The following is a 12,916-nucleotide window of genomic DNA, read 5'->3' on the forward strand; positions in this document are numbered from 1 at the left end:
CGTGTTTCCTTCCATGAGAGGAGCCTAAATGCAACCCAAGTACTTAGGCCAAATTTGCTAATCCTGGCTTAGGCTCAGTCACACCAGAAACCCTAAATGTGATTTGTCATTGTCTGAAGTCAGTTGTGAGACACAGTGGGACACCCTAAATATGCTTAACCCCAAAGGAAAGCAATCCCAGTTCTACCCTTGGGTTGTGCTTGAAGTCCCCACGAGGCCAGTGGGGAGAGGAGGGCAGCTGCATGCCCTGCTTGGGTTTGTTAGCTTCCCTGACAGCTCTTCGGTCACCACACGCACTCGATATTCTCCCTGAAATAAGAGGATCAGGAACAGGCTTTGGCTGAAGGTCTCAACTCTGCTCTTTTTATCTACATCTCCAAACCGGGTCTTTAATTCATCCTGCTAGGAAGCGGCACAACATTTTTCTCTTAGCTTAGTACATCTCTGCAGAGGTACCATCATTGTAGTTTTTTTTGTCTAACATGTGTCTACTATTCTCCCCTAACTGTGGTTTGTGAGTATAGAAGTATCATTCTCATAACATCACGTGTGTGCTGTAAGAACTGGGCTTCTCTTGAGGAAATCTTAATTCGCACAAGAAATTTGAATCTCTGTATACTATGTTGGCTGTAGGCAACTGTCCACGTTTGCCTTTCAGAGACACATCATTACACAGAGCAAAGGCGACTCTAACTGTGTGTACTGAACCCCTATACACCCGGCGTGGGGGTTAGGCCTTGTCGTCGGCTTTGTTCCACGTTAGCCTGAAAAGCATATGATGTAACTTGCTGAAGTGGTCTCTATGTATGTGCATATGAACTTCTCATATTCTCACAGCAGTTCATTAATGCACCTTCAGGACACTTGTTTTCCACAAGCGAAGCCTTTTTCTACTTGGTTTTTTTTTTTACTTTTTCCTGTTCTGTAACGTGTTCACTTTGCGTGGCAGGTGGGAGGTTCAAGAAGGAGATTGTGGTGGATGGCCAGAGCTACCTGCTGCTGATCAGAGATGAAGGGGGCCCTCCGGAGGCACAGGTGAGCATTGTGTGTGGAGCTCTGTCCCGGCAGCACTAAGCTTCCCTTCATTTTAGAAATCCTGCCTTGGAGAGAACTTGCCTTGGTTTTGTTCTTTTCTGCAGCCTTCTCAACGTTCTGCTGGGAGAAAAAACCCAACCTATACAAACCCATGGGTGAAATATCTGGTGTTTAGAAAACCTTTGGGATTCAAATTACAATGTGAAACCTTGAAGACATACAGTTAACTACTACATGCTTCCAGTGGTGACAAGAGTTTCATGTTATGGTTGCAAGTTTCCTTTGGAGTTGGAATCCTCAAGCTATTAAAATCCAGAGTGGATGCACAGGCAGTGACGCACATACATATGTACAGGTCTTTGCATCCCCCGTTGCTTATGCTGTTTAGTCCCTGTGCTTTTTAAGATTCATCTTGGCAAGTGTCAGCTCAGCACTGGTGTGTCCTAGGCTTTCTGTGTACTGTGTGTTACCTCCCTGTCCTGTGGAAGGTGACTCATTGGGACTTGCCTTTGAGGAGATGTGTGGTTCCTCCCCTTTGAGTGATGTGATGCTCAAATCACCGCAGCCTCTGCCAGCCCTGCTGCAGGCATCATCCTTGTCCTTGGGCATCCTCCTTGTCTCTCCTCTTTACCTACTCATACCTGGGCACTCCTGAGGTTTCTCAAGTCTGTTGGCTGCCACTGGCCTTGGATCAGCTTTGGAAAACAAACTAAAATTGAAATTTAGTGGCAGGAACTGTGCTTTCAGCAAGCAGCTGAGCGGGAGCGGTGCCAGCAGCAGCAGCTTGTGTTTCAATGCTCCACTATCGCTCGTTAGCTGCAGGAGGATGAGAGCATGGGGGAAGGTGTCCGGACAAAGGAGAAGAGAAAGGAGGTGGAGGAAATGGAGACCGACACACACATCCTGGAAGGAAGTTAAAATAGAAACAAAAAAATTAGTGTCGCTGACACATCTGCGGCCGTGTGAGGCAGGAGCCTCAAAGAAGCGCTCTGTTTGAGGCTGTGAATCAGTTGACTGAAGTACACAGCGGGTTCCAGGCCCCAGTGCTTAGGGAACATTCAGGCACATAAAGCCATAAGTAAAGGTGCACGCAGCAATCTAAACCCTGTTCTGCCCAAAGAATCTGTCTTGCAGAGCTCGTTCGAGCCAACTGCAAGCGAAAGGACAGGTGCGGTGTGGTCTGGTTTTGATCTGTGCTAGGTAAATTGAGGGAGGCGTGTTTAATTACCATCATGGTTGAGAGTTATCTTCAGCACATCTCAAGGACGGAAAGGATTATGTTTTTGGTGCTTCTGCACCTTTCAGAAGACACCTTTCACATATGTTCTCTTTGGATTTATAATTTCAGGTCGCATGTCTGTAAAGGTCTTTACTCTGTTTATTAATTCCTGGAATGAAAAGTTCATGAATATTTATAACTGTATGATGAAATTGTAATTCTATGGGAAGACAAATGTTTACATCCCCCTATTTGCTTATAATACTGAAAGAGTTGGTTGGTTTAGCCTTAGGGTTCTGCTTTTTCACAACAGCGTGGTTATATTTTCATGGATGATTGGGATAGAATTGCGGCTTTGATAAGTTAATGAGCCAAACTGGGGTCTCTGTGGCACTGGGTCAGAGAGGTGCCCAGGTGGCGATGGCTTCTTCAGCATGAGGGGTGCAGCTCAGGGAAAACCATCCCACCTGAAGGCTTTCTGCACCTATGATCTGTCTCTTTCTTGTCTAACATAAGGTTGTTCAAAGATGAAAATAATTGTTGACAACAGCCCATTTCGTAGAAGGAGAAGGGGGTGAGCAGCATTACCTGGGGCTGTTTCATTTCTTGAATATTAACCATCCGCTCCAGCTCACTGGGCTTGATTTTACTCCTCCTGTGATCTCTTACAGGTGTAGTAGTCTCCTATTGTAAAACCTGATTAACAGAGCAACTGAGCTATAGTGACGTACTGCATACTATTTTTCTTAAATTTAGAACATTTGGGTTTTTTTACAATTTGGGTTTTTTTGGCATTCCCATGAGCTAAAAGGTCAGTTCAATCACAGCAGTAAGCCTGAAGATGGGTTTGTGTAGCAGCTGATACATCTCAGGCCGTTTTCTACACGGTCCTGTGGATAAGACGTCCCATGTTTCCAGACCCTGTCTGTGCCCAAACTGAGTTTAATATAAAGAGAAAAAAAATTAAGAAATTACTGGAAATATTTTGCATCCAGAGAAACAGTGTTGAATAACCACCCTCTGGATGTTTTTCAATATCCTTTGTTAGATGGCTGCTGCTATGCACTGATGAAATACTAAGAAAGTTTAGAGACACCGTTAGCTTCCAAACCGATGCTGCAAGGACATTGTAGCCGTAAGGAAGTGTTCTTGGCGTGATGCTGCCGAGTCCAGCCAGCAAGATACGTTTTATACCAAGACCCAAACCTGATGGCACTGTCCCTGGTTCCTTTGGTTACAGCTTCTGGTTTGAGTAGTTGCAGTTTAATAGTGTGGTAGCTGATCTTACTGTGGCAGTAACTACACTGTGTGTAGGCAGTTCTGTCCCCACCATGTAGATGACAGTCCTCCTGACTCTCTTGGAAACCTCAAAACTTTTTTGGCTGTTTTGACACTGTACCCACAGGAGACGTGTTTGGTTTCAAGTACAATACAGTCATGAATATGCACGCTGACCGAAATTATTAATTAAGATGCTGTGTGAAAAATAGGCAAGAAGTACTACTAGCTTCTGCTTCTAGAAAAGGAGAATTCTGCAAGCTCAGCAACTTCAGTATGTAACTTCACACTGCTGGCTTTTGGTTTTCTTCCCCTTGTGTACGCCAGCTTGGGATGGCTGGAGCTGAGACCGCCTGAATCTCCAAACTGATAGAAATGTCACTATAAATGAAGGACACTTGTAATGCACAAGTGCAGAAATCTGAGGGTGTGATGTTGTATTTTGCCATGAACCATAATAACCAGTGTGAACTGGTAGTAGTTGGCCTTGTAACAACATATACCAGTGAGGAAGGGATGTGGTTGCAAGTGTGGGGGAAAAAAACCTTTGCATCACCCAGACCCCCAGCACTTGTGGAGTAATGAATGCTGGTTCATTGTTTTAGCAATGATTCACCTCCCTTAAGGCCTTGGTTATCCTCACTAACAAAGTTTCTCTGTGTGTTTCCCTCTAAGGTAAGAACATCTCTCTCTGTCTTCCCCTTCCCTGCTGTTCTCACAGTGTGCCTTTCCCATTTTTACTCTGCAGTTTGCCATGTGGGTGGACGCCGTTATATTTGTCTTCAGCTTGGAGGATGAAATTAGCTTCCAGACTGTTTACCACTACTACAGCCGTATGGCCAACTATCGTAACACTAGTGAAATTCCAATGGTACTAGTGGGAACACAGGGTAAGTGCAATCCTGATTTATGAACCGATTTCTGTGACTAAATATCGTTCCATGCTGGCAAAGCCACGTCCTGTCTCTTCCCCTCTTTTGCGACAGCACGCAATGTCCTTGCAGCACCCTTGGGACTTGAGCAGTGAGGATTTGGCAGAGTATTTTAAAAAATATTCTCGGTGATTGCCAGTTGTGGTGGCTCTCCTGGTGAGCAGGGAGATGCTAATGCTGGATTTGGGCAGGTCAGTCACTGGTGTTGACAAAGTTGCGAGGTCAGGCTGGTTTCCCCAACTCAAGTCATTGATACCCCAGTGTGGTGAAGACACATTGGAGATTGAAAACCTCCAGCACTGTGATAAGAAGCAGAACTGAACCATGCCCCTGTGCAGTCTCTTGGCTTGAACACTGCTTAAATCAAATAGAAATGCAGCCTTTTTGCCACCCAAAACACACACCCACACTCACAAATTCTGCTTTTCCAGCGCCTCTCCTGCAGGTTACTGCGCTGTGTGAGAGGGACAGCACAAGTGTCACACCTTGCTCCTGTACATTTGATTTGGGGCTTGCTCCCTTTCAGCATACGCCAGTGGTTTTGGTGGCATTGAAGCTTTTTGGGGCTTTTTCAGCTCCTTCCTTTGCCAGGCTGGTGGTCCAGAGAGCACTTGGCTTGTCAGAGCTGTGCTGCCAGTGAGGCCACGTGAAGGCAAGGGGGAAGCATGGGCAGCGCCGAAGGAGGAATCGCAACTGGGCTGTAGGGCGGAAACAGATGATGAAAAGACAAATAAATGAAAAGGGAAGTAAAGTAGGAACATGAAAAGTCCTGGGGTAGCAGAAACTACGTCCGAAAAGCAGAAATTAACTGCTTTGAGAGGAGATGAGGAAACATTTCCCGGAGCTGCTTTTCTTTCAGCACATCTGACCCTTTGTATATGGTTTCCCATCTTGTTCCAGTTATTACCAGAAAGGAATTTTGGTTTTCAAAGTTCAGCACTGATGCAAAGGAGAGATCGGGTTTTTTTAAAGATGACTGAAGGTGGGAATACTGCTTGTTCTGGGAGCAAGCATCAGAAAATCCCCCACAGCTTTTCAACAACTGCCAGTGCAGTATAGAAATACAGCCAAGTATAGAAATCTATCTGGTACAAATAGATTTGAAATACACCTCTTCAGCATCCAGCATGTTGGTTTTTTGACCGGTGTGAAGTGAAACCTCTCCCACATGTTCACGCTTGGTGCTTCATCTGCCCCATGGTTCTGCTCAGGGTGATGGGCTGGGCTGTAAGTGTGCAATTTGCTTCAGGCACCAAACTTTCTGAAGCATCGACGTTGCTGATCGGTTTCTTTTTCTGGTTAAATGTTTTCAGCGCCCTCTGCTGATCAAAGAAAAATAAATGAATCTGCCTTTACCTTTCCAGATAACCAATTTTGTTCATTAGATCTCAGGAGATGGTAGCAGTAACATCAGTTGATACGCACTTGTGTCGGGCCCATAACTGAACCCTGCATATGGTGTTGGAATCTTCACTGACATCACACTCATGTTAAAGTGATGCTTTTTTCCTCCAAAGAGTGAAGGTGGTTTTGGTGCAGATCTTTAGGAGAGCTTTTGGAGCAGCTCTAACCACAGAAATCGGTGCCTGCCATGGGGGCTACAGCATTTTGTAGGATTTCTGCTGTCTCGCTGTACAGCTTTTTTTTGCTGAGCTAATGTATTACCATGGTACCTCTGTTAAAATAACTTGCTTGTTTAGAGAGTTCTTTGTAGCATTTTCATTTTATGGAAAGCTGAGCAGTGTAACACGCGTGGAGTTGTTCTTTCCTCTCCTGGCTTGAAGGTTGGTTTTGGTGGATGAGCTCTAGAAATGAGAGTTAAAAAACATTCGGGGAAAGCAGCTGTTGCAGAGGGGCACCAAGTATTCTTACTTGTTTAGGAAACTACCATTTTTAGCGACCATGCAGGTTGCGTGCGCACAATGTCTCATGGGTGCCTTTAAATCAAGGTTTGAGACTTACGATGAGTTGCCTGGATCCAGTCTTGGCTGGGACTTGAAAATCAGGACAGCACTGCAGCCTGCGAATAGATGAGGAATGGGAAAGGCATCGTGTTTTGTGCTTCATGCTCCACAGGTATAGGTTACTTGTAGGCCAGTGCTGATGCAGGAGGCCTAAAAATCATTTGATGTGTTTAGAAATCAGCAGCCACTTGTTTTTCTAAGTATGTTTTACATCAGAGCTTGTACTCTTTCATGTCATTCTGTATTTATTTGGTTTTTTCAGCTAGTGATGCAAACATATTTTAAGGTAACCAAAAAGCATCCTGGTTTTCAGAACTAATCCGTGTGTTAGTGTTAGTGACACTAAGTATAGAATTGGAGTGACATCCAACCCTTTGTTTTCTAAATATGTTTGAAATCTTGTGGTTTGTATTTAAAATCACTGCTTGGGTACTGATAACTGGAAGGTGATGCTTTCAAATGATATTTAAATGCCTTTTTTCTTTCCCTCCTCTGCTGTTGCTGTAGATGCTATAAGTTCCAGTAATCCACGTGTCATAGATGATGCCAGGGCGAGGAAGTTATCAAATGATCTCAAGAGGTGCACTTACTACGAGACCTGTGCTACTTATGGACTCAATGTGGAGAGAGTCTTTCAAGATGGTAAGGATTACTTTTGTCATCCCAGCATATTGCACAGTCCTGTAGCTCTTGGGTTGGTGGGTATTTTTCAATAACCACTGATGTCTGATTGCTCGGGTCCTTGGCCTTTTTTTGCAAGGATTTGTTAATGTTTAGCTAATGAAAAAGCTCAGGTTTAGGGATTTATTTTGTTATACTGCCTTAAATGGAGAGGCTTCATTGTGCTGATCATGGTGCTCTGCCAGCACCTTCAGTCTTGTACATCTTAACAGGCTTCATTTAGTCTTCATCAATCTTTTTCCCCGATTTTCTTTGGTACTCGCTTTATTTTACAAAGTTTTCAGTGTTCATGTAGTGCTCAAAGAGGTGTTGAGTGGCTGTTTGTGCAGAGTAGTTGAAAGTTGTCTTCCACATTTGAGAAAGTGAGGATCAGTTGAGAAAGTTGAGATGAATGGGGTAATCGTGAGAAGTAACTCATGGCGTTCAGGGAGCGTTAGGTGTGAAGTCATTGGCTTAATGGTGATCGCAAACATTGTTAGCAGCAATCATAGCATCCTAGAATCTCCCGGCTTGGAAGGGACCCCTAAGGACCATCAAGTCCAACTCCTGGCTCCACACAGAGCCAGCCCATTCAGAGCTGGGACTGAGTACATTGTCCAGATGCTTCTTGCCCTCAGCTCAGCTGCATGCTTCCCTGGGGAGCCTGTCCCAGTGCCTGACCCCCCCTCTCAGTACAGAAACTCTTCCTGACATCTAACCTAAACCTGCACTGGTGCAGCTTCACGCCGTTCCCTCGGGTTCTATTGCTGGCCGCAGTGTTCTAGTTTGGCTTGTAGGAGATGCTTGGGATTGTTGTATACCATCAAGAATAATGAAAGTTCTTTCTGACCATCTTGTCACTATTTTGGAACAGTTAGGCCTTGGAAGAACTTCTGTGGTCAGAGAAGCGATGCTGAGCTTGGTCTTTGCGGTATGAGATGGACTTGGTGCACCCTCTAGTGGAAATTCATTCGGGTGTCCTGGGGTTTTGTGGTCTTACCGTGTTCAGCCGGGGTTGTCTGGCGGCTGAACGACTCAGCCTGTCATGCCAGCAGTTCTTCTGCCTGCAGAAACCTTGTGAATTACTTTGAAAGACACCTCGGGGCACCACAGGCCTGTGGGTTTTCTGTTGCCGGCTTTATCATTGGGAATACCTTGTGTGTTTTGGGGCTTACGTGAGACAGTGTCACCTCAGTACCTATTGGAGATTTGGGCAGAGAGAGCTATAGTGAAAAAACATTAAAAGCAAGCAAAGCATCCTACTTTTTACATGGAAAATAAGCGACACATTGAGATTTTTAAAGGGAAGCTCCTGCCATGTGGTGCACTAGGTGTGGTTCTAACTAAGGGTGGTTCTACCCATCCTGCTTATAGGATTCCTGAGAAGAGCATTTCAAGCGGCATCTTCGTGCTTTGCTCACTTTTCTCACTGGAAATAACTCTCCTCACTGCATATGTTTTCTGTTCTGATTATGAGTTTCAGAGAAGCATTAGGTGTTTTTGTTAGTACATTTAGTTTGTAGGGCTGGCTATAGTTAGATATTTAATTATTATATTCCAGGTAGAGGTGTTTGTGGATCTTCATAAACTCTACCTTTCTTTTCGGTTCCTTTTAGTTTTTGTTCTTTCTCAGGGTTCTTTCATGTGAGACATCTTGGCACAGAGGTGATGTGAGACCTGAGTGAGCTTCCCTCACACTTCTTTTTGCCTCTGTTAAATTTCAGCAATAAGTAGGAAAGAATTGACAAACATCATGTGTTTAAGAAACATCAAGGTTCTGTTTTACCTACGTGGCACTCACCCAACTCTGTAATATTTCCTGACTAATAGGATTAGGAATGCTTCTGTATAAACACACACATTGCAGTTGCCAGACGTGTCTGGGACCAGCTCCAATTCCTGATAATTTTTGCTGCTTTGTTTCAGCAGGAACCAGAGCAACTTCTTAACCCCATCAAAGGGAGAGGGTGTCAACCAACTGTGCAAGCTTGGTTAAGCCTCTTGGTTTGCCCAACTCTGGGATGTGTGGGTTCACAGTGGATTTTGGTCACTTCTTCAGAGGGACCATATAAGTCTGTGTGCAGACCTTTGAAGGGGAAGGGGTAGAAGCTTGAAGAATACTTCTAAACAATGTTTTCCTCTCCAAAAAGTATGTGAAGTATCATTGTAGCAGCAAGGTGACTTACTGGGAGATAAGTGCTATGGTGAGCAGGCCTGTTGCTGGGTACCAACCAGCGCTCTGGTTGCTGACTATATCACGGCTGCTTGGATGACCATTAATGATATGAAAATCTTTTTCTAAACATAACAACTTTGGGTTTTTTGGGGATAAAAAATTTAAGAGGTTACCTCTTTTGTGAAATTGTATTTGATGGGAAATAAAAGCTAGTGTGCTGAAATGTGCACTGGCTCTACATGCAGGCTCCAATGTCATTCCAACTTCTCTGTGTGTGGTAGGAGTGGGATATCAGATGTATGTATCCACACTTGACATGATTTAATTAAATTGCCCCAAATGGCCTGTGACTTGACCCCACTGGCACATCAACTGTAGAACATTTTCATGCTTTATGAGTCAGCCTGCAAGGATCCAGTCTGTTTCTTTGCTGGTTCCACTTAGTATTGCGTCTTCTTTAAAGCTCCTCTTAAACTGAGGTGGCTCTTCCTTACCTTACACTAAAGGAACCCAGTGCCTTTTCAATGAGGGAACCAATTATTTGCCTTCTTGCATGAATCATAGAATCATTAAGGTTGGAAAAGACCTCTAAGGTCATCTAGTCCAACCATTCCCCTACCCACCTCTATTAGTCACTAACCAATGTCCCTAAGTAGCTCATCCAGCCTTTCCTTGGACATCCCAAGGGACAGTGACTTCACCAGTCCCCTGGGCAACCCATTCCAATGCCTAACCAATGACTTGGACCTCATAACTGTGGTTTACTTGTATTTTTATTTTCTAAATGCAAGCAAATTCTGTAACGCAGCCTTCTTAGGCTGTGTTGGGTCCTGTTGGGTCCCCTCAAGGGGCTTTTGAACCCTGTTTGTTCAAAACCAAGCAGCACACAGCATCAGTTACTAACTTCTCTTTTGTGTTTGATTCCTCTATCCAATATCAGAATGCCTAGTCTGAGTTTAAAAAACCTGTCCTCTACAAAACCATGTCCCTAAGCACTTCATCTACCAGTCTTTTAAATACATCCAGGATTAGTGACTCAACCCCCTCGCTGGGCAGCCTGTTCCAGTGCCTGATAACCACTCGGGTGAAGAGCTTTTCTCTGATGTATAAGGAACAAGGAAGTGGTGAGGGGAGGAGGGACAAGGCTAAGCAGAGGTCTTCACATGGTTTTCCTCTTACTAATTTGAGGAATCCCTTAGTCACTGCCAGCAGCCTTCATAAATTGTGTTTTTCAGCAGACTTGAAATGGGCACAGACCAATTATTATATTCCATTAATAGATAAGTGGATAAGGCAAAGTTTTTATAGTTTGTAGCTGGGTAAAAATAATTGTTGACAGGTTAGTAGCTGAATGCAAGGCACGGAGCTGCTTATACGTGTTCAGAGCCCTTTCTGTGTATTGAGATTGTTTCTAGACTTTGGTGCGAGCCAGAGGGATATCCCTTCTTGGAATTTAAGTACAGGGTTTAATCACTCTTTATTATATAACAGGGTCAGTTGTGCTGTGTGTTGAGGTGCTCTAAGTTTTGGCTTTGGTAGGTCTCTGAGGGTATTCCATTATGGTGACCATGTTCCACAGCTTCTTCTGGCTTGTAGCAAGTGAAGTACTTCTTTCACCTTTTTTAGGAAAATGCTGTTTGCAATGGCTGGTGGTTTGGGGGTTCTTTTAGTTTTGGGGTGTTTTTTCAGTGGTTTTCTTTTTTTTTTAAATGTAGATATTCTAGCAGATGGAATGGGCAAACCTGGGTTTGGTTTAGCCTTGTTAGCTTTGGTGCTCTCAATCTGCATGCTACAACTCCTTTTTTAATCAATTCAGACACTATGCAGTAGTTTGCATGAGCTGGAATGTAATTTATGGTCCAAACATACCTGTTCTTACTCTCCCCCTTCTCATTTTCATTGTCCAGTGAATTGGTTAATCTAGAACTGGCTGCAAACTTCCAGTGTCCAGACTCCTGCTCCCAGTCCGAGTTGCAGCACATTCTTTCTCCTTCAACATACCATTTACCAGTTGTGTTACTCAAGGTGCTGGTATTACAAGCCTTTTCTAACATTTTAATTTTTTCTTTGTTTTCTGTCTTGGTGTGATGCACATTTACCCACCAGATGAAGAGATTGGGAATGGCATCAAAGGCTCCTTTACTCCTTGATTGCACACACATTAGGGATGAAATTTCTGGGGTTTCCCCTGCAAGCATCCACTGACCTCATGTCGTGGTCTTCTGTTAGAACTCATTTTCTGCTTTCCCCACACTTGAGTGGTAGAATAATTCAACTTGAATGATGATGATGATTATGGAAACACTGCTTTATTCCTTAAGTCCAGATACATTGCTCACAATGCTTCATTACAGTCAAGAAGCTCACTAGTGATTGCATAAAATCATTTGGGTTGGAGAAGACCTCGAAGATCACCGAGCCCGTAGGTTCATGTTTTGTAACACAAGGGCTGCTTTGCAATGATACTTCACTTTTGTCTGTCGGCTTTTTTAGACAACCCTCTTTTTTTAATGCTTTAATAAGCTGAAAACAATAGTTTATAAATAATAATTGTCGTAAGGGTTCTTCTTAGTCCTTTGGAATGTGCCTATGATGAATCGCTTGTTTTCTGATACCCTAAAAGTAATTTACTAATTGAACTATTTGCAGTAGTGTGGAAGAGCATGTCATTTCCCAAGTATTCAGGCATCCTGTGATGTGCCCATCAGCTGGCTCCTGCCAAGGGTGGTACTCTGAACTGAAGCGGGATTTTGAGAGGGCTGGTTTAAACCTTCAGCTCTGTCCTACTCATGTCTAATTTGCAGTGCTGTTTGAAGTCAGGGCTGCATGAGCAAGCTCTGAATTTTGGTCTAAAATTTAAAAAAAATATTAAAAATTCTATATTCCGAGGGAATAACTGAATAACCTGGAATGGTCTGGGTTGGGAGCAACCCCAAGGATCATAGAGCTCCAACCCCCCTGCCACAGACAGGGCCACCAACCTCCAGGCCTGGATCTACACCAGGTTGCCCAGGGCCCCATCCAACCTGGCCTTGAACACCTCCAGGGACGGGGCATCCACCACCTCCCTGGGCAGCCCGTTCCAGCACCTCACCACTCTCTCTGATGGAGGATAATGAGTTCTTTCTTAGTTTTCAATATTTGGAAGTGGACAGTATCGCACAGGGGAATTACGTTTTAGAAATAAGCTGAAATGCTAATAAAAGCCATGTTACTTCAGATTTTCCAATTAAGAATTGGGGGGGTGGGAGGTGGGGGGGAGAGAGAGCATAGTGGTCCTGCTTATCAGAGCGGATTCTATCAATGACATCGGAAATGATTATTTTAATATTTCTTGTCAGCACAGTATTGTAATGACTGTGTACTGCCTCAGGATGCCTTTTTAATGATTTTAGCCTTCTTGAATTAGCTTGATGTACCATTAATGCATAAGAATTGCTTTTATTTTTGTTTGTGATGTATTCATAATTGCACGTCTTTGCCTGCTTTAGGTTCACGTTTGCTTTGACCCATTTAACTGTGTGCTATCCAATTCGCTGATGTTGCAAGAAGAAAACAAGCGATTGAATATTTGAAGTGTAAGGGTTTGCTATCAGTGTAGCTCACATAATGGGTGTGGAACAAAAGTGTTTGGTAGATTTACATATTTACG

General features: G+C 43.8%; 1 protein-coding gene across 2 annotated transcripts in view; it reads left to right on the forward strand.

Moving 5' to 3' along the window:
* Positions 1-12,916, forward strand: part of AGAP1 (ArfGAP with GTPase domain, ankyrin repeat and PH domain 1) — a gene marked incomplete at its 5' end in the record, with an annotated part of 392,415 nt that overhangs the window by 147,338 nt on the left and 232,161 nt on the right. For both annotated transcript variants that reach the window (XM_084265229.1, XM_084265230.1), the window contains 3 exons: positions 950-1,035; positions 4,281-4,422; positions 6,936-7,070. In XM_084265229.1, the coding sequence (XP_084121355.1) occupies positions 950-1,035; positions 4,281-4,422; positions 6,936-7,070 (363 nt within the window). The remainder of the gene's footprint in view (positions 1-949; positions 1,036-4,280; positions 4,423-6,935; positions 7,071-12,916) is intronic.

The sequence above is a fragment of the Gallinula chloropus genome (genome assembly GCF_964237585.1).
Source record: "Gallinula chloropus genome assembly, chromosome: 5".
Lineage (NCBI taxonomy): Eukaryota > Metazoa > Chordata > Aves > Gruiformes > Rallidae > Gallinula > Gallinula chloropus.